The sequence below is a fragment of the Lycorma delicatula genome, chromosome 4, assembly GCF_047948215.1.
Source record: "Lycorma delicatula isolate Av1 chromosome 4, ASM4794821v1, whole genome shotgun sequence".
NCBI lineage: Eukaryota > Metazoa > Arthropoda > Insecta > Hemiptera > Fulgoridae > Lycorma > Lycorma delicatula.
The window spans coordinates 80,974,375-80,994,318 of record NC_134458.1 but is presented as its reverse complement, the minus strand read 5'-3'; the positions used below and the strand labels follow the sequence as shown (position 1 = coordinate 80,994,318).

The 19,944-nt window shown below is 29.9% G+C and overlaps 1 protein-coding gene across 1 annotated transcript; it reads left to right on the top strand.

Moving 5' to 3' along the window:
• Nucleotides 1–2,990: 2,990 nt before the first annotated feature.
• LOC142323590 (pre-mRNA-splicing factor 38A-like) lies at nt 2,991–19,495 on the top strand. Its single transcript, XM_075363420.1, has 2 exons — nt 2,991–4,101; nt 17,894–19,495. Exon 1 carries the CDS (start codon nt 3,056–3,058, stop codon nt 4,076–4,078), a length of 1,023 nt encoding a protein of 340 aa, XP_075219535.1. The 5' UTR covers nt 2,991–3,055; the 3' UTR covers nt 4,079–4,101; nt 17,894–19,495.
• Nucleotides 19,496–19,944: the final 449 nt, after the last annotated feature.

Below are 19,944 nucleotides of genomic sequence, written 5' to 3'. Positions count from 1 at the left end.
CCCTCACCACACATGTTATACCTCCCTCCCTCACCGCACATGTTGTGCCACCCTACCATATTTTGTAAAAGAGTTATTTTGGTGGTGAGGTTTTTACCTTAGGTTTATTGCTTTGGCATATTCCAAAACTATAAAGCTTAGTTAATGCTGAGCATTATACAATGTTATGTGTACTGCCATTCAAAACTAAAGACTGAACTTCATATGTATGCTGAAGAAATTAGTAAAACTCATTTTTCAAACCTTTATTTATTTTTTTTTTGTCTTCAGTCATTTGACTGCTTTGATGCAGCTCTCCAAGATTCTCTATCTAGTGCTAGTCGTTTCATTTCGGTATACCCCATACATCCTACATCCCTAACAATTTGGTTTACATGTTCCAAACGTGGCCTACCTACACAATTTTTTCCTTCTACCTGTCCCAATATTAAAGCGACTATTTCAGGATGCCTTAATATGTGTCCTATAAGTGTGTCTCTTCTTTTAACTATATTTTTCTAAATGCTTCTTTCTTCATCTACTTGTTGCAACACCTCTTCATTTGTCACTTTATCCATCCATCTGATTTTTAACATTCTCCTATAGCACCACATTTCAAAAGCTTCTAATCTTTTCTTCTCAGATACTCTGATTGTCCACGTTTCACTTCCATATAAAGCGACACTCCAAACATATACTTTCAAAAATCTTTTCCTGACATTTAAATTAATTTTTGATGTAAACAAATTATATTTCTAACTGAAGGCTCATTTCGCTTGTGCTATTCAGCATTTTATATCACTCCTGCTTTGTCCATCTTGAGTAATTCTATTTCCCAAATAACAAAATTCGTCTACCTCCATAAATCTTTTCTCTTCTTATTTTCACGTTCAGTGGTCCATCTTTGTTACTTCTACTACATTTCATTACTTTCATTTTGTTCTTGTTTATGTTCATGCGGTAGTTCTTGCGTAGGACTTCATCCATGCCTTCATTGTTTCTTCTAAATCCTTTTTACTCACAGCTAGATTTACTATATCATCAGCAAATCGTAGCATCTTTATCTTTTCATCTTGTACTGTTACTCCAGATTTAAATTGTTCTTTAACATCATTAACTGCTAGTTCTGTGTAAAGATTAAAAAGCAACGGGGATAGGGAACATCCTTGTCAGACTCCCTTTTTTGTTACTGCTTCTTTCTTATGTTCTTCGATTATTACTGTTCCAGTTTGGTTGCTGCAAATGTCAGCAATTGTTCTTCTATCTCTATATTTGAACAGTGAACTTTTTAAAATGCTGAACATTGCATTTATATCTGAAATTATGTTCACTACTTTTTCGTTTTATGCCACCCAAAAATTCTTCCCCAAATTACTCAAAAATAATTATTATGTTAAAATCAAATTTTAAGGCGAGAAAAAAATTTCTCTTCTGTGGTCGGCAGACTGGTATAGCCGCGAGACTTAACGCACTGGTACCTAGTCAGACGATATGCCGTCCTGGCGTCGACAGTCGGGCCTAACAAAACAATTGTAATTTCACAACTTACAAAGAACAGATTTCACTTATATGGTCGGCAGACGTTGTAGCCGCGAAACTTAACGCTCCAGGTACCTAGCCAAAAGTGTAGCAATTCCAACGGCGACAGTCGGCACTAACTAAAATATTGTAATTTCACAAGTTACATAGAACATATTTCACTTGTGTGGTTTGCAGACTTGTGTAGCCGTGAGGCTGAACGCACCACAAATTTAATCAAATGTGTAGCATTGTGCTAGCGTCGACAATCAAGCCTAACTAAAGTATTCTAATTTCTCAACTTATATAGAACAAATTTCACTTGGACGGTCGGCAGACTGGTGTAGCCGCGAGACTTAACGCACCAGATACCTACTCAAAGGCGTAGCAGTACAAGCAACGACAGACGGCCCTAACTAAATTATTGTAATTTCAGAACTGGCATACGTCATATTTCATTTGTACGGTCGGTGGACTGGTGTAGCCACGAGTCTTAACGCACCAGGTACCTAGTAAATGTTTTGCAGTGCTAGCGTCGACAGTCGGGCCTAACCAAAGTATTGTAATTTTACAACTTATATAGAACAAATTTCACTTGTTTTGTCGGCAGACTGGTGTAGCCATGAGACTTAACGCACCAGGTACCTAGTCAGACGTGTAGCAATGCTAGCGTCGACAGTCGGGCGTAACTAATGTATATTAATTTCACAAGTTACATAGAACAAATTTCCCTTTTATGGTCAGACTGGTATAATTAGAGTAATGGGTTTTGGCTAACAAGGAGTAAATAGTTGAAGCTGTAGTTAGAGAGTTTGCATCTAATCCTCGCAAACTATGGTTATAAAATTAGTTTTAAAATAAATATTTTATTCTTCCTTTGGTTAGAGTGTATTAATGCATAGCACCCCCCGCCACAACCATGGACTACACTTCCGCCAGTGAAAGACGATAAATTCAGAAAGCTGAATTACCAACCCCCTTCCGTTTTGAGCTGGATACGCCCCTGAAAATAACGAAAGCCTTCGTTACAACTGAAAAATTTCGACCCTTCCCGTTCAATTTGCTCATGATATGTATTAGATATAACAGGAAATCGAGATTTCAACCCGGCGTTTAGGCTGAAAAATCCTGTCCATATGTTAGGCTAAGATAGTTATTCAGTTTTATTGAGATATTTAATCACAAATTCTGAAAAGATTTGAAACCTTGACAGCCAGCTTAACAATTATTCACAATTACAACTTTATTGCCTTAGAACTTATTTTTAAATTGGAAGTTAGGAATAAATTTCCTCAATAATCATATATTACAGTTAACATAATTTAAAAAAAAATTAAAATACGAACTGTTTGAAAATTATATTTACTGCATTAAGATTTGAAATTAAAACGTGTAAAAATTATATTAAATGTATTTATGGTTGTATCGATGTTTCACGTTATTATCGTACGAAAATAGAATCGATTATAAAAAACACTTTCAACAGCGTCCATTGTCATAATGGTGTGATTAGGTTATATTTGTGTCTGAAGTGTTTTCTAGAAATTAATCGTTTAAAATGGCTAACAGGACCGTAAAAGATGCAAAATCTGTTCGTGGAACAAATCCTCAGTATTTAGTTGAAAAAATTATTAGATCTCGTGTCTACGACAGTAAATATTGGAAAGAAGAATGCTTCGCGTTGTCAGCAGAGTTAGTTGTAGACAAAGCCATGGAGCTACGTTTCATTGGTGGAGTTTACGGAGGTAATATAAAACCTACACCATTTCTCTGCTTAACGTTAAAAATGTTACAAATTCAACCAGAAAAAGACATTATAGTTGAATTTATAAAAAATGAAGAATTCAAATACGTGCGTGCCTTGGGGGCATTTTATATGAGGTTGGTCGGCACTTCATTGGATTGTTATAAATATTTAGAACCTCTTTTTAACGATGGTCGTAAATTGAGACGTCAAAACCGTCAAGGACAATTTGAATTGGTACATATGGATGAGTTTATCGATGAACTTCTTCGTGAAGAACGAGTTTGTGATATTATTCTTCCAAGAATTCAAAAACGGCACATTTTAGAAGAAAGTAATGAGATACAAGCAAAAGTGTCCGCTTTAGATGATGATTTAGATGAAGGATTAGAATCTTCAGGTGATGAAGAAGATCTGTTGCCAGAAAAAACTGATCCATTTTTTGATGATCATAGATTGAAAAAGAAGGATGAAAGAAACAGAAACCGGAACAGAACGCCTGACAGGGAAAGAAAACACAGGGAAAGAGACAGACATCGAGAACGAAGTAGAAGTAAAGATAGGAGACATCGTTCTAAAACTCCTCCCATTAGGCACAGAGATGATGAAAAGCGAAGAGATGATGATAGAGAAAATGATAGAAGAAGATCACCAAATAGAAACAGATCACCAGAAAGAGATAGGAACAAGGATCGTGATAGAGAACATAGAGAGAGGTACCGGGAAAGAAATCGTGACAGAGATAGACATAGAGAACGAAGTCGTAGCAGGGAAAGAAGACATCGTTCTAAATCTCCTTTTGGACGTCGCAGAGACTTACATTCAAAGCGCAGATAAATGGAGTGCTTGTGTGTATATGAGTAAGTATTGTTAATTATTATTTTAAATGTTTGACCACTTACTATAAATTAGTTAACCATTTCACATAATTTATTTCTTAATTATTTTTTTTGTATATAAACATTTTCCTCAGATGAATATTAAGAGTAACGAACTGACAGAAGATAGAGTGCAGAAGAGTTATTTGCCAAATATTTATTGTAAATATTCTATGCATATACAATAATCAGAAAATCAATTAAAACTTATTTACTTTTGTTGTTTATCTTGATGTCATCATTAATTATTAAAATGAGCACATCCTTATTTTAATTATTAATATTCTAATGATGTCATATTTTAAGATTGTATCTGGTTAGTAAACCATTTTCATTTTTTGTTTTGGAGGTTTATTATTCTTAATATTCTTTTATATTTTTCCTGTTGTAATTCAAGATTTTTATTTATGAGTTTTATTTGTAATTTTTTATGTCGGTTGTAGTAAAATATGAATCAACTAAATTTTATATGCAATTTATTAAAGAAGTTAATCATCACATTAGCTCTTATCTGATGTGTAAAACCATCTTTTTACCCCGCCATCTGTTATTTATAAATGAAGTAGGTGTACTACCTATGATTACATGTTTTAGGTTAGAAATTTCTATGTGCTACTGATTTATACATACACGATCAGTGGTACTCAGATAATATACTGTTGTAGTATTAAGCAATGACATTTTGTAACAACATAATTATCTTTGCAACAGCAGGTTTACTATGGACACATAATAGATGTAAAGGTAGTTATTGGTTCAGCTAAGCAATAGCTATTTATGTTATTACTGTACCCAACAATTAATCAGTGTCATTCTAATTTTACTTGTACTGTTAAATGCTTTGTTTTTCAGAGGTTTTATTGTAAATATTTGAAGGAAAAATCAAACAATAAACAATACTGTTTTTTTTATTCCTGCATGTCACATATGTGGTAATTTTTCTCTTAAATATTGAAAATAAATTATGCAATGTGAACAGAGATTTGGTATGGAATCTCAACTTCCATGTTGTTAAAAACAGTCGATGTCTTTCCAAAAAACTATTTCAAAACATGCTTCAGATGTTAATTTGGTAATTATATATAATTAGAGACTCGCCTCCTATTATGATGAAATTTGGAATATACTATATTTAGGACATAAGTTATTTGTTACTATTGAAATTGTTCATTGGGAACATCTTTCACCCGAGTTACGTCCTTGAGTTACACAGTATTATAACCAAAAATTTTGCAATTCAGTACTGTACAAAGTGTAACATTGTACAAGTATTATTTACATTATTTTCAGACTAAGTAGTTTGTTATTGTGGACTCAGCCTAAGAATAGGCCAATTTAATATTTAAGGTTAATTAGACAACTTGAAAGTATTAGCTTATGTTTGATTAGATTATTTTGATATATGAAGTTAAGTAAATTAAATTGTTAGTTACCTAACCTAAACCTTAACCTAACTAAACTCAAATTAAGTTTCACTTAAATCAAGTTATTTACTCCGTAAATAATGTACATTGCCCTTAACTTAATCTAACTTGCACTTTAGCTTAACCTAACTTAATTTGGTCCAAGTAAATCAAATCTCATTCTTAACTTAATTAACAAACTTAACCAATTTATTTAATACTAAAATAATGTATATAATATTAAACTACAAAATTTTTGGTGAGGTTACTGTGTAACTAACAAGAAACAACTCTGGTGAAAGGCATTTCCAATGAATAGTTTCAATTGTAATGAATCCTAAATAACATATATTCCAAATTTTATTAAAATTGGAGATGAGTCCCTATCTGTATATAATTGCTCTTAATTTATTATTTGATGAGACAGGTTTACAGAATTTAGTTTCTTTACTTGTTTGATTCAGTATTGAACAATTATATGAATTTGGTTTTTACATAGTGGAAGCTATTTTTCCCAGTAATAATTCAGTTGTATCTAATTTTCATTGTTTTCAAAAACCTTTTAACTTAAACCTTGAAATTGTATCATTTATGTATTACAATATAGTAATGGTTTTCTATCTATAATTGTACTGTTTGCACTTACAAATGTAGAATAAAATTTATGTGAAGTAGAAACCACTTGGACTTCAAACAATTTCTGCTTCATCAGTTTCCGTTTTTATGAGGGGCCATTTCTTATAGATAGGAGTGAAAAAAATTAAATATCAATTAGTTTATTTACTTAGTTGAAAATGTAAATAAATAAAGATTTTTAAAAATTACAATAAGTTTTAAAATTGTCCAATCGCCTAGTTCAGCGAAAGATTTTGACTGCAGCAATCTGGAAAATATCTTAGTTTTTATCACCAATGTATCATATTTTCAATAATTTTCTCTTTTAGCTCTGTCATCGTATCACAAACATTGGCCTCATCACAAATGTTATATTCTGTGATAATATATAATTTTTTTTTGAGGCATTGACCCAGTTATTTTATGTTATAAATTCATTTTTCCTGATTTTCTTGTATTAACTTGAACTTGAATAATTGGTTCTGAAATAATCATACATTTATTCATGTGCTTACCACTGGATTCCAAGCAGTAAAGTTAACTTCATCATTGTCAGAAATTGTTTGCCCTGGTTTCCATTAAAGCATATCATTTAAAATTATTGCATTTCTCTTTTTTATTACATTAAGGTTATATGTTTATATTTTACTAGTGATATTTTAAAATTAACTATTTGTCAGGAAATTTGTGTTAATAGTAATACTCTTCTTTTATTTTTTTTACTTAATCTGGTAGTGATAGCATCAGATTAATTTATATATATTTTTTTTTTATTAGATTAATAAGTATTAAATAAAATAGTATATTCTAATAAAATTTACAGGAAAACTATGAAATAAAAGAGATAATTGTTTTGAAATTTAATTTCATTTGATTTATAAAACATTAAAATCAAATATATCGAATATTACAAATTGTGTGTCAAATTCATGTATCCAGGCATACATGCCTGGATACATGAATTATTCTGCATAAATAGATATTTATGCATCCAGCATATTTATCATATATGCATTTATGCATATTATCCAGATATTCTGCATAAATGTAAACTTTTGCAGAAATAATGGGTTTTGCTGCCTTTTTGATAAATGTATCACTTTTTTCGAGTGATTTTTCAGTATGACCCTATAAAAATGCTGTTCATTGCTAATTTACATAATTTTACATGTTCATGGCCCCTAAAAAACAATACATTAAACAGAATAACATTTGTGGTGAAGCCAGTGTTGACAATACACTGACAGTACTAAAAGGGAAGAGTAAACTGTTGTTGACAGTTGAAGATGTGGTAGAGTAGAACAAAGTTATCTTAGTGAAACTACCACACAACATGATCATGAAATGCTAGGGTGGGAGTAAGATTGGGTCTGTGTTGTTACATATGAATGCCTGTGCTTGCATGCACGTACGCGTTCCATCGGTGTACTCAATATATATCGGTGATGAATAGCAACTAGGCGCGCTGTTTGTTATTTTTCATGAAATTTTCTTTTTGCATATTTTATTTTTTTAATTTTTTAAAAATTTTCAATTTTTCAGAAAGGAAAAATAGTATTGATTGATTAGATTATAAATGATGATACTGTATTATTTTGCTTTTTAATAAATCATGTTTATTTTAGTTAGTCAAGTGGTGATGACATCCATACCATCATCAGTTACATTATCCATATCATCACTATCTGATATTTCAGACTCATCAGCACCACTATCATTATCATCAGTCACTATAATAAAATTTTCAGTTTGCATATCTGCATCTGTCTCTGAATATGCTGTTTCAAATTTTAAAGCATCATCACAAAATAATTTCCAATCTTCATCTGTTAATTCAGAAAAAAATGTTTCTGCCATTTGCTAAGTAAATAGCAGAACTTTATTCTTTACTTTTTCCCAAATCAACTCAATCCGGTTAAGTTCAAGGTGATATGGTGGCAATCTTAAAACGGTAATATTCCAATATTTTGTCAAAATAGAATTGTTCATAGTGCACGTTATTTAACTTCACCAGTTGGTAAAGTTGGACTTTTAATATCAGCGATGAGCATGGAATATTTCTATTTTGAAATCATTCTAATAGCATTTGCTTTCTACAATTTGAATTTGGAACCTGTTGTAATTTTTTATTATGGGAAGATGTGTTGTCAAAAACTAAAACTGAACGACATGGAAGGTTTGGAATCAGTTTTGTTTTCAACCATTTTTTATAGTTATCGGCATTTGTGATGTCTTGTTAATCACCTTGTTTCTGACCTGATTTGAATTTTAAAGAGCATTAGGGACTTCTCCAGTTTCACCTCCAGCGTGCACTATCTCTGTCCTTTCGATTTAGGTTTCTTGTAACCATGTACAGAGTAATCAATCCCACCAAAACGTTTTGTGTGAGTTGAATAAATGTAGGACTCATCAGAAAAAATAACTACTCGGCCATCATTTCTATACCTCTGGAAATTTTGCATATAATTTATGCATTTAAACTAATGTGTTTTTCCACAAACAACTTTTTGTTATCAGCAGTCTTTTTCCACCTAAAACCCATATTCTGTAAAATTTTTCTTAATGTTTCATGCGTAAATTTGAAATCCAATTCTTTATGTTCAGTTTTCAAAACCATTAACAAGTTATTTAACATCTGTAATTTTTTATGGCATATATGGAAGTTATTCACAATGTTCCTTAATGCACATCTTTGAAAATCATCAATACTAACTTTTGTCTTTATTCTTTTTTTGAGATTTTCTTGGTGTAGTGAAACTTTCATTTTCACCAAGTTTATTTTTTTCAGTTACAATTTTTTGCACCATGTGAACTGATATGCCAGATAAATTAACAGCACGAGCTTGTGATTGTGTACGTAACATATCTGGATTTTCTTCTGAAATTTTTCTATAGACATTCATTATAATATATTTAGTCTGGCTTCTTACAGCCACTTCCCATCCCAATTCCCAATCTATGATTAGATCTTGTTTGAGGCATTACACACCGTAATTCTGTACATTATAAGTCTAACTGAAAATACAGCAACTGAGGAAGTAGTATTGAAAATACTATATTTTACACTGTGAAAGGAGTATTGATAAATACTGTTTTAACAAAAGGCAATACTATTTTATTACAACCAAGCAAAGCACTAAACAGGATTGCACCAGATAGGAACGCTACTGATGGTCGCCTTCCCCCTCCACAAACACACAAGTTGTTCTGCACATTGTTGTGTTCATGCTAAGATAACTTTGATGCCCTCTAAATTATTATGAAACTGGGAAATTTTTTATTTTATATGTTCATGTGTCAGTAAAAATGCCAGTCTTTTCAAATATTTTCATTTAATAGCATACTGTCTTGTATTTTAAGGTTGTTACCAAGGTATATAATTTAAAATGTAGAAAATTATGATTGGGCCATCTTCTAATATCATATTCAATATTGTATGTGGCAGAGCATTCACTGATAATACTGTGCATTCAGTTGAGTTGTATGTAATTATTTCTGGTCTATTCTTTTTCCTCCATTGATGCATCAATGTTACCATAATGGACAAAGTGAGTATTAATTTTTGCCTTTTCTTGATACATATGACATAGTTGTATCTTAGGATATTGAATTTGCAAACTGAGCATATTTTTGCTTACCATTCATTTTTTTTTCTGTTCTTACATAAATTAAATTATCCTTTCTGATAAGGGTAATTTTAGCTTCTATTCTTGTAGCTGGTATATCAATTATAGGACTTAAAACAACACTTGGTACTTATGTATTAAAGCCACCGTATTAACGCCAGCTACAGCTTTATTTAAAAACAAAGTAGTCAATCGGATTTCAATGGAAAATGGGCCGATATAGAGTTTAACATAGATTCAAAACAGTCTCTTTATTAATTTTAATAAATGGTTATTTATGCTTATTTATTTTATAAATATAATTTAACCAAACTTAACCTACGCTCGCTTCGCTCGCTAACCTTGACTAATTAACAGGAGTGTTTTGATTATTTAAATAATAAATAAGCAATAATTACTGAATTTATTAAATAAATACTCAAAAAATTATGGTGTTAATTAGTCAAGGTTAGCGAGCGTAGGTTAAGTTTGGTTAAATTATATTTATAAAATAAATAAATATAAATAACCATTTATTAAAATTAATAAAGAGACTGTTCATTTTCCACCGAAATCCGATTGACTACTTTATTTTTGAATAAAGCTGTAGCTGCGGTGGCGTTAATACGTAAGTACCCAACACTTTTAGTATCACTTAAAAGTGATCCTGTTCTTACTGCCCTCTACAGAATCTGGATTTTCCACTGTAATTCATCTTTTGCTTTTGGAATACTAGGTATTTTTAGTTATCTCTTCATCCTGCATTTTCACCAGATAAATTTTATTTACTAGAATTTGCTTGTTAGGTTTCAGAATTTGTTAAATTTTCTTCAAGTTATTTTTCTACAAATTTTGCATCATTAAATGGCTCAATATGTGAAACCATATTTCATTAATTAGACCTAATAAATGAGATCGTTCTTCATTGTAATATTTAGTTTAGCAATAGATGATATTAAACTGATTGAAATAATTATTTTTATGATCAAAAGTTTTTTTAAAATAAACTGCACAATCACGTTTTAACACCAGTGGCCACTAAGTCTAACTAAACCGAACTACAAATAATGTATTCTTCAAAGACTACATGTAGCCTTATAAATTCTGATAGCAGAATGGTACTGAATTATTTAAAAAAGTAGATGAGGATGACCATTTCCAATTTCCCCCATTTAATTGCAATGAATATAACAGAAGGCTTAGGTCTCAAAGGTTTGGTACTACCACTGATTGGTTAAATTAAGATTTTTATGCATATTCCCCGAGATTACCTTCTTTCATATAAATCTATAAAAATAGTTCAGTATTTTTCATTTGGTGTGAATTGCTAATATTCATTGACTTAAATAAATCACAAATAATAAAATATTTAAACGCTAAAGAAATTTGTATTTATTTTAATTACGTCAAAATAACTCAAAACACTGTTATTAATACGTTTACAGTTATAATACAGACATTGGGAGAAACAAGACAGTCATGTAAAAAGGTGCCAAATGTTAAAACATTTGAATTGCCACCATTGTTGCAGCAATGTTCAGTAGAATATTTAAGATATTTAAAATTCAATATTTTTTTTTAATTTAGCCTAGCAAAATAATATATGAGCATATATAGCCTTCTAATGTGAATGGTAGTGTTAATGAATCTATTCTTGTAGGAAGTACAATCTTTTTTTATGGAGATTTTATTTTATTGATATTTAATTTATTTTTATAATGATTTTACATTTTTATATTTATTTATTTTCTCCAGCACTTGTAATTTTCAACCAACTACTTTATTTGGAATATAATTTTTGTAATTTCCTTCAGAATAAAGATGTAATTTGTTAATATTAATACTAGACTACATTATTTTTAATCAAAGTGTCCCATGTCCAGTATTTCTATTTTCAAATCGTCTTTAATCCAGACTTTTTTCCAAAATATCTCTTTTCCTGACTTATTTGATTAATTATTCAAAATTGGCTAATTTCTGTAGAAGATTTTTAGTCAGAATACTCTTAACTATCCTGGGAATTATTGGAAGGGAAAATTCTGTGAGTAAACTAAATTTTAAAGCCTTTATATGTTTTTTTGTCAGTTGCAACAATTTTGTCATCCGGATGAGAGTCATTTTGGAAATGAGCCACTTAATTATAGAATCCTGTACTATTAGGGGAAACATAACACATTGTTATTTAAATTATATCAGAAAAATAATTTCTCATTGACTAACAAGCATTTCCTGCATTCAGACAACTGTAATTCCATGATATGATTTATGTTTTATTTTTGTATTAAAAACGTTTCCACTTACATAGGTTTCCACAGTATTAAAGGGAGTGGCTGTAGGAAGGTTTTACTGCATGTAAAATTTTTTTTTTTTTTTTTTTTTTCATTTTAATTCCACACAAAAATTACAAATATTTAAGTATACTATATTAAAGTAAAAATATCATAATAGTAAAGTACAGATTTGATGTATAATGTTATAATAAGAAGTAGTACAAGTATTGAATTGTAAAGTACAAATGTTGTAATATACATAGTAAATAAATGTAAAAGAAGTGAAATTAAAATTTTATTCAACAAATGGAAAGGTGGTTAGGTATCATTAAAAATGTTAATCTTTGCATTGAGATACAATCACAAGAAATAAAGGAACAGATGTTTTGCCAGTGCTTAGGTTTAATGATTTGAATGAAATTACAAAGATTATATTACAACATATCAGGTTAATGCAATTTGTAACAATTATAACATCTCAGTTAAAATATTTTTCAGAGGAGCCTATTTTAAGTTACTCTAACAAAGGAAATTATTTTAAATTAATCAAAAGAAACTCAATATTTTCAAATGAGAAATATCAATCTAAGCGCTTTCAAAAATTTTAGAACTGTTGAACAATTTGTAAAATGAGTAGGCAATTTTATTAAAAATTTTGGGTGCACAACACGTGAAAAAAGCCTGAATGCTTCATTAGTAGCTTGAATTTGAGTGACAGTTTTGTAACCTTACTCTACTCAAATGTACATTAAATTACCCAGTAATGTCCACTTAGATGTAAAAATTAAAAGAGATTCCTTAAAACTGAAATGTTCAGATGTTTTGGGGTGTAATTTCCATTAAAATTTTTTTTTTCTTACATGTAAAGCATAATTTATTTTGTAACGTTTGTATTCCTTTTTGAATATTTTGTAAGTAAGCTTGCATAACTTTGAGAATTATTGTTTTTTGTGTTTTTGCTAATGTGGAAATTCTGTCTTGAGTGAGTACCTGTCAAAACACTGGTAAAAAAAAACCTTTTTTTTAATAACAATGAAATTATCTATTTCTAATTGGTTTTTACTCCTGAGAATAATAATGGGAATGCTCGTTTTATTTAGAATCTTATTTATTTATCATGAAATAACATTTTATTCAATTACTTAAGCATATGTTATGCTATATAAAAAGAAGTTAACAAAATAATGTTAACATACTAAATACAACATTTTCTTATTTTTTCCTTTTATGTGATGTCAAATGTTTTTTTTTACAAACCAACCCATAGTTGCCTGTTGCTGGATTCCAGCAGTCTTGGTTCAAATTTCCATGGTCTTAAAAGCCTGGTGGAATTCTCTCCTTTTTCATAATTAACTGCACCAAAATTCCCCAGAAAGAAGTCTATATGCAAATGTAAAAAATGTAATTTAATGACATTCAACATCCCTTGTCTTAGTAGGACTTAAAAACTGTACTATGTTTTTTTTTGGCTAAAAATTCTTTTACCACCTCACAAACAACTTCTGTACTCTTAATTCCTTTTGGCTGGAATTTTCTCCAAAAGTTGGATCACAAATCACTTTTCCAATATTAGGCTCAGCAAAATTCAGCTTTCCTTAATTGTGGAAAAAGTTGTCTTAAATGTTTGAAGCCTTCAACTTTTTTATCCATGGCCTTTAAAAAATCTTTCATCAGTCTTAACTTGAAGTGAAATGGAGGTAGAAGAATGGTGGATGTTAACGTGCACTAAGGAGAAGAACCTTCTCAGTTTAAAGTGAAGTATATAAGATATTTTGATCATTTATTCAAAAGAAACCAGTCTCTTTTAACAAAATGCTGCAGTGTTGCTCCCATAAACATAAAAAATTGCAATATTTTGTGAACAACCCATCAATATAGCTATGATTTTTGTCCTAGCAAATTTTCTAATTAAACTTTTAGTACATAATTGCATTTAAATGATAACCATAATATCATATATTTCTTTTATTTAAAACTGAGTAAACAGTCAATGTGGATGCCTTCTTGTTTCCATTGTGGAGTAAAACTCCTTTTTCTGCTACATTTCGATGAATCTGTAAAAAGATATCATTCTTTAGATTTACTGTCTGTTTATTCATTAATCCATCTACGTCAAAACATATTCAAAAAGAACTCTCCATTTTACAAAACAATGAGAAAGCAGTATTTATTTTTTTTGAAGGATATAATGCTTGTTATATCTGCACATTGATTCTGGATTCTGCTCTTGGAGTCTAAGATTAAAAAGTCCAGCCTGCTATTTCGATAGGCTCCAGTCATGCACCAAATCATTTAATTAGTTTAAACAGATAAGTTGAGGGTTCACTAGATATCTGAGGTAGGTGTGGGACCAACAACTAATTTTTTTAATCGACTAGTTAGTCTGCAACTAATTTCTGTAATCGACTAATAATAGTCTGACTCCTTGTTCAAGTCGAGTGGAACAGTAACCAATGTAAATAATACCATTAGTCAAAGATTTAATTCTTAAACTAATATTAGTTGTTAGGAACAGTAAACAATAATAAATAAGGCACACTGCAACTAAGCTGATGTCGGCTTTGCTCATCATTATGCAATTAAGTACAAATAAATCATTCCCTCCCATTATTAATATCCCATCACAGTTTCTTTTTATCTGCATAAATAAAAAGTTATGTCTTCTTATTTAGTGTAACATATCTTATACGGTATGGTGTATTTAATTATAATTTCTGCTCTTTATATTTGCTGGATGTTAATAGTCTGTTGTAATTATTTAAAAAACTGAATTCATTTTTATTTTATTATTTTGTAATTATCTTTCATTGTAGTTTGTTAGGTCTGATACATAAGTAAAATATTTATCTTTCATAATTATGATTGTTGGCCTGCCACATTATAATTGTTTGCAATTCCTGTCCGTCCTGTTGCAGTTTTTCATTTTAAGGTAAATAAACAATCCAGTATTTCAAATTTTTTTGAGAACAATTTTCCAACAACAGCAATATGTAAAGTAAGTAAAAAAAGAATTCAAAAGATTCAATAACAGTTCAAATTTAAGAGAACATTAAGCCAAAAACACATAGGAGTTTACAAAATTGGGATTGTCCACCATATATTTGAGCAGATTTTGAAATCACTGAATGTTTCTATGCCATGGGAGAGCCAAGCTCTTCAGGAAAATGTTCAAAGATTGCAAATAGCAGGAATAATCAGTCCATTGCATCCATGTCAATTTCTGTATCTCTTCCATTGTGTATATCATCCTCCATACCTTCAAAAAATTTAATTCAGTCATTTCTGCAATATAAATCTAAAGATTTGTCTGTAAAAAAAGTTAATAAAATTGATAATTTAATGGCAGAAATGATTTTCAAAGATTTACAGCCCCTGTCTGTTGTAGAAAATGAACGTTTTAAAAGATTGTTACATGAACTCAATGCACTACACTTTGTCAAACAGGAAAAAATTAATTAATTCTATTATGCCAAACGTTTATAAAAATGCAAAATCAATGGTTAAAAGCATGTTAGATAAAATTTCTTATTTTCCTATAACAGATGTTTGGACATCAAGAAATACAGTTTCTTTTCTGACTGTAACTAATTATTTTTTTTAACTAGAACGGTGTGTTAATCCTTCGATTTATGTACAAAATAATTGCATGAAAATCATACAGGCCAATATTTGGCTGAAAAATTAAAAGAGGTTTTCCATGAATGGAATATCAGTAATAAAATTGTAGCAGTTATTTTTGATGGGGTTGCTAATATGAAATGTGCCGTAAAAATGTAGGTTTTCCTAACATTCTGTGTGTACTCATATGTTTAATCTAATAGTAAATGATGCAGTTTTACAATATGATGGACTACCAGATTTAATTAAAAATTGTAGAAATATTAAATTGCATTTCAACCACACTGTAGTTACAGATAATAAATTAAGACTAGTAGAGTTACAAATGGGGAGAAAAGAACTAAAATTAAAAGCTGACATTGTTACAAGGTGGAATTCAACGCTGTTATGTTTGAAAGGTTAATACAACTGAAGGAACTCCTGTCAGCTGCAGCTGCAGCATTGCTAAAAAGTCCACAATCTGTAAGAAATGTTAACTGAATGTCTAAATTTTCTTAAACCATTTGAACTTATGACAATAGAGATATCTGCCAAAAATTATCCCACCTTAACAAAAATTATTCCCTTTGTTAGAGGAATTGTGCATACAGTTAATCAGAAAACTGTGACTTCTTCCATAGGTGAAAAACTAAAAAAAAAATTTAGTTTCTGGGATTAGCAATCGCTTGGGAATGTGGAAAAAATAAAAAAATATTGCATCCCTACTTCTAGATCGATGGTTCAAAAAAGCTGCTTTTGGGAATGACACAGCAACTTAAAAGATGGTAGATTCATTGACAAATGAATTGTCTTTGTTATTAAAACCAGATGAAGAACAGCAGCAGTCAACAGCTGAAGAACTGATGGAAAAAATCCCAATAAACAAAAGACATCAGATTTATCGAATATTTTAGACAGGTAAGGGGTTCAAGAAGTTTCAAAAAGTGTGGAATCTTCTAGCAAATCTTTAATTACTCTGAGGCAATATTTTGAGCAACTGTGTGAGGACAGGCACACGAGTTGTACATTTGATGAAATATAAAACAACGTTCCCACAGTTGATATTAGCTACAAAATATTTACATATTCCTGGGACCTCTGTACCATTTAAAAGAGTTTTCTCCAAAGCAGGCCAAATTCTTTCGGAGAGAAGAAGCAGGCTGAAACCAAAAAATACTGACACAATTTTTTTGAATAAAAATATATAGAAATAGACAACTGCAGAAACACCTGTTTTCATGATAATTTAACTAATAGCTAAATTTGTTATGTTATAAAATAATATTTTTAATATTATTTATTCTATTTCTTTATTAATAGTATGGATACTATTCTTTCATATTACTGTTTGTTTGGTTTGAGTACGGAGCTGTACTTTCTCAGTTAAATGTAAAAGATGAGCTATGAGTTAGAAAATCTAAATACAGTATAATTACTGACTTTAATTTAGTAGTGTCTCATTAGCAGACTATTATTTAATAAAAGAATATTTTACAGTCATTAATGGAAAAAGTCAGCAACAGAAAAATGTTAAACTAAACAAATAAATTAACAAGTGAGTAACAAATATATATTAATTTAACTGTAAATATATAAAATTTGAGAATTTGTTTTATAAAAGTACAGTTTTATTTAAATCATATGCCTGTTTAGAATATTTTTGAAATACAAACATACCGCAGAATTTAAGTAGCGGTATAGGTATGCAACTCAAATTGCGAAATTATTTATAATGATGATACGATCTTATTGTGGCATGGCTTGTTGAAAGGCACTTCTTTTAATAAGTGTGTTTACTTATGCAGTATTGTTCATAGCTGGTGTACTTCAAGTTGAATGTGTGGTGCAGAGGTGGGGAGATGGAGACAACATGGTTGGCTAACGCTCTATACATTTGGTATGGAAACAAACTGAAAGAAATGTTTCCACTTTCTACAGCGGTTAATGTTTTCGATTTTGACTAATGACTAATTTGTAATTCAATGCAAAAGCAATTTCTGCACTTTCATAGGCATGCAATAGGTTGCAGTATATTTTGTGTTTAATTAAGTTTTCTGTATTCATAGATTTATCATATTATTTTTAAATTATTAAAATATGCTAAGTACAAATCACAATTTGAATTATCTGATATCTATTAAAACATTTTAAAAATTACTGTTTTTTATATTGAGCTAAGGATACATTATTTAAAATGTATCCATTATTTAATTATTATTGTTATTAATGTTATTTTTCTCCTTGCATTTTTATTTTTAAAAGCTATTGTTTTGTGCTGTTTCAGCTGAGCCCAGACCATTTGTTTGGAATTTAATTCATATTGATATCATCATGGAAGTCTTCAAAACAGGAGGTCAAAAATACTTCAGTTCCTGTTTGCTTTGTGTTTTCATCTACAGTGTGCTTCCTAGTATTTCAGTTTTATTTTTATAGAAGGTATAAAAACTCAACTTAAATAGGTCATCTTCAAATTATACATTGTGTGTTTTGAAAGCCATTCAGTTATATCATTTTTTTTGTATATTATTATAGAGATTTGTTTTAAGTTAGCTTGCCTTTAAAAAAAAACTTTATTTAATCTTTTTTCCTTGCATTAATTTAAAAAAATGCTCTGATTTTTGTATGTTCTAATGACCTCCTTTTGAAATGTCTTCACCTGAAAGTCTAATTGGGTGAGTATTTAACCTCTGAAGGTGCCATAATATTGATTTAAAAAAAAATAAATAATAAGATCAGAAAATGCATTAAGGAATAACACGACTCACAATGTTCTTTTCCAGTATTCAAGAACAGCTTTTAAAAAAAAAAAACATGTGATAAATTATGTTATCACATATTCCAGCACACACATTGGTTTTATTTCCATCAATTCCATGTGCTCGTTTCTAAATCCTGATTGTTGTTCCTCATTCTTAGTGCATTCACTATTCTTTAATAATTTTACTAATATTTCTAGCAGGTTGATATTGGCTCTGTCCACCAGCATTAGTGAATTTTTTACATTATGGCTTTCAGTTTGGCACATTACTTTAAGTAAATTCATATAGCCCCCACTGTATTATTTATATAAATCTGATGAAAGAAAGGAATTTCTTTGTTACTGCTACAAACATTATTTACTGTTGGTGAAATTAATTTCAGTACATTTTAAAACCAGAACTGTAAATTTACTTTCTTAATCTATGTATATATTTACATATTATCATTATAATTATTTATTTATATATATTTGTGTATTTAGGTAGTAAATTAATAAATTTATATGTTTTTTGTAAAAATGAAAAATCTCTGGATTTTATTATTTTATTTTTCCACCCCCTAAATGAAGGTGTCAAGATGAGGAAATAATCTAAAGGCAATGCTTGTCATATTACACTGACAGTTTGAAAAAGCAGCCTTGCAATCTTTAACATTACCCACTAATTTATCCCATTACTGTTGATGGGTTCTTTCTTTTTAATCCACCAGGCTCTTGTGTAAAAATGTCTTTTAAATTTTGAAGTATTTTAAAAATTGGTGTAACTGAAGGCTGCCAGATTCTTCACTGGCAGGTGGCAGTGAAGAATCTGTGTATTTAAAATTTGTTTAACTGAAAGTAATCAGCTATAACATGTTTAAATTAGGATTAGGAACAATTTGAAAACACAAAATTAAAAAAAATTATTTCACCTAAATTTTTATAAGAAAAATGTAATTATGTTTTTGTTTGAACCTCCGTAGTTTTGTGATAATCAAGTTCAGTCTGTAAATTTTTGTTTAAGAGTTGGGTTGTTTTCTATATTACTTTTGACTGAAAGTTTTTCACAGGTAATCAATATGTGTAAACAAACCTGTAGTTGTAATTATGTCCTAAGTAATCTAAATAAAAACTATATCTAATGTGTCATTTTAGTTGTTTCATATCACTACTATTTTTTATCTGAAGATCATTGTCAGGTCTGTCATTTTTCAAAAAAAAATTTCATGTTTTTAACACTATAATTGACTTGAGATATACAAGGCAAAACGTAACGAGAATTTTTGTTTTTTTGGAAAGAATTTTATTTATTCATCTACAATAATGTTATCCCCTTCAAATAGTCTCCAGTAGATATTATACACTTATGCCAGTGCTTTTTCCAATCCCCAAAACACTCGATCTTTGGAATAGTGTTTAGCTCATTCAGCTATTTGCTTTTAATCTCATCTATGCTTGTAAAAGGTGGCCCTTTAAGGTTCTCTTTATTTTTGGGAATAGAAAAAAGTCACACAGGGCCATGTTTGGCAAACATGGCGGCTGGGGTATCATTACAGTGTTGTTATTGGCTAAAAATTGACAAACAAGCAATGAAGTGT

Excerpts from the sequence above, each read along its gene's own strand:
- LOC142323590 (XM_075363420.1), top strand. The coding sequence starts at position 3,056 with ATGGCTAACAGGACCGTAAAAGATGCAAAATCTGTTCGTGGAACAAAT.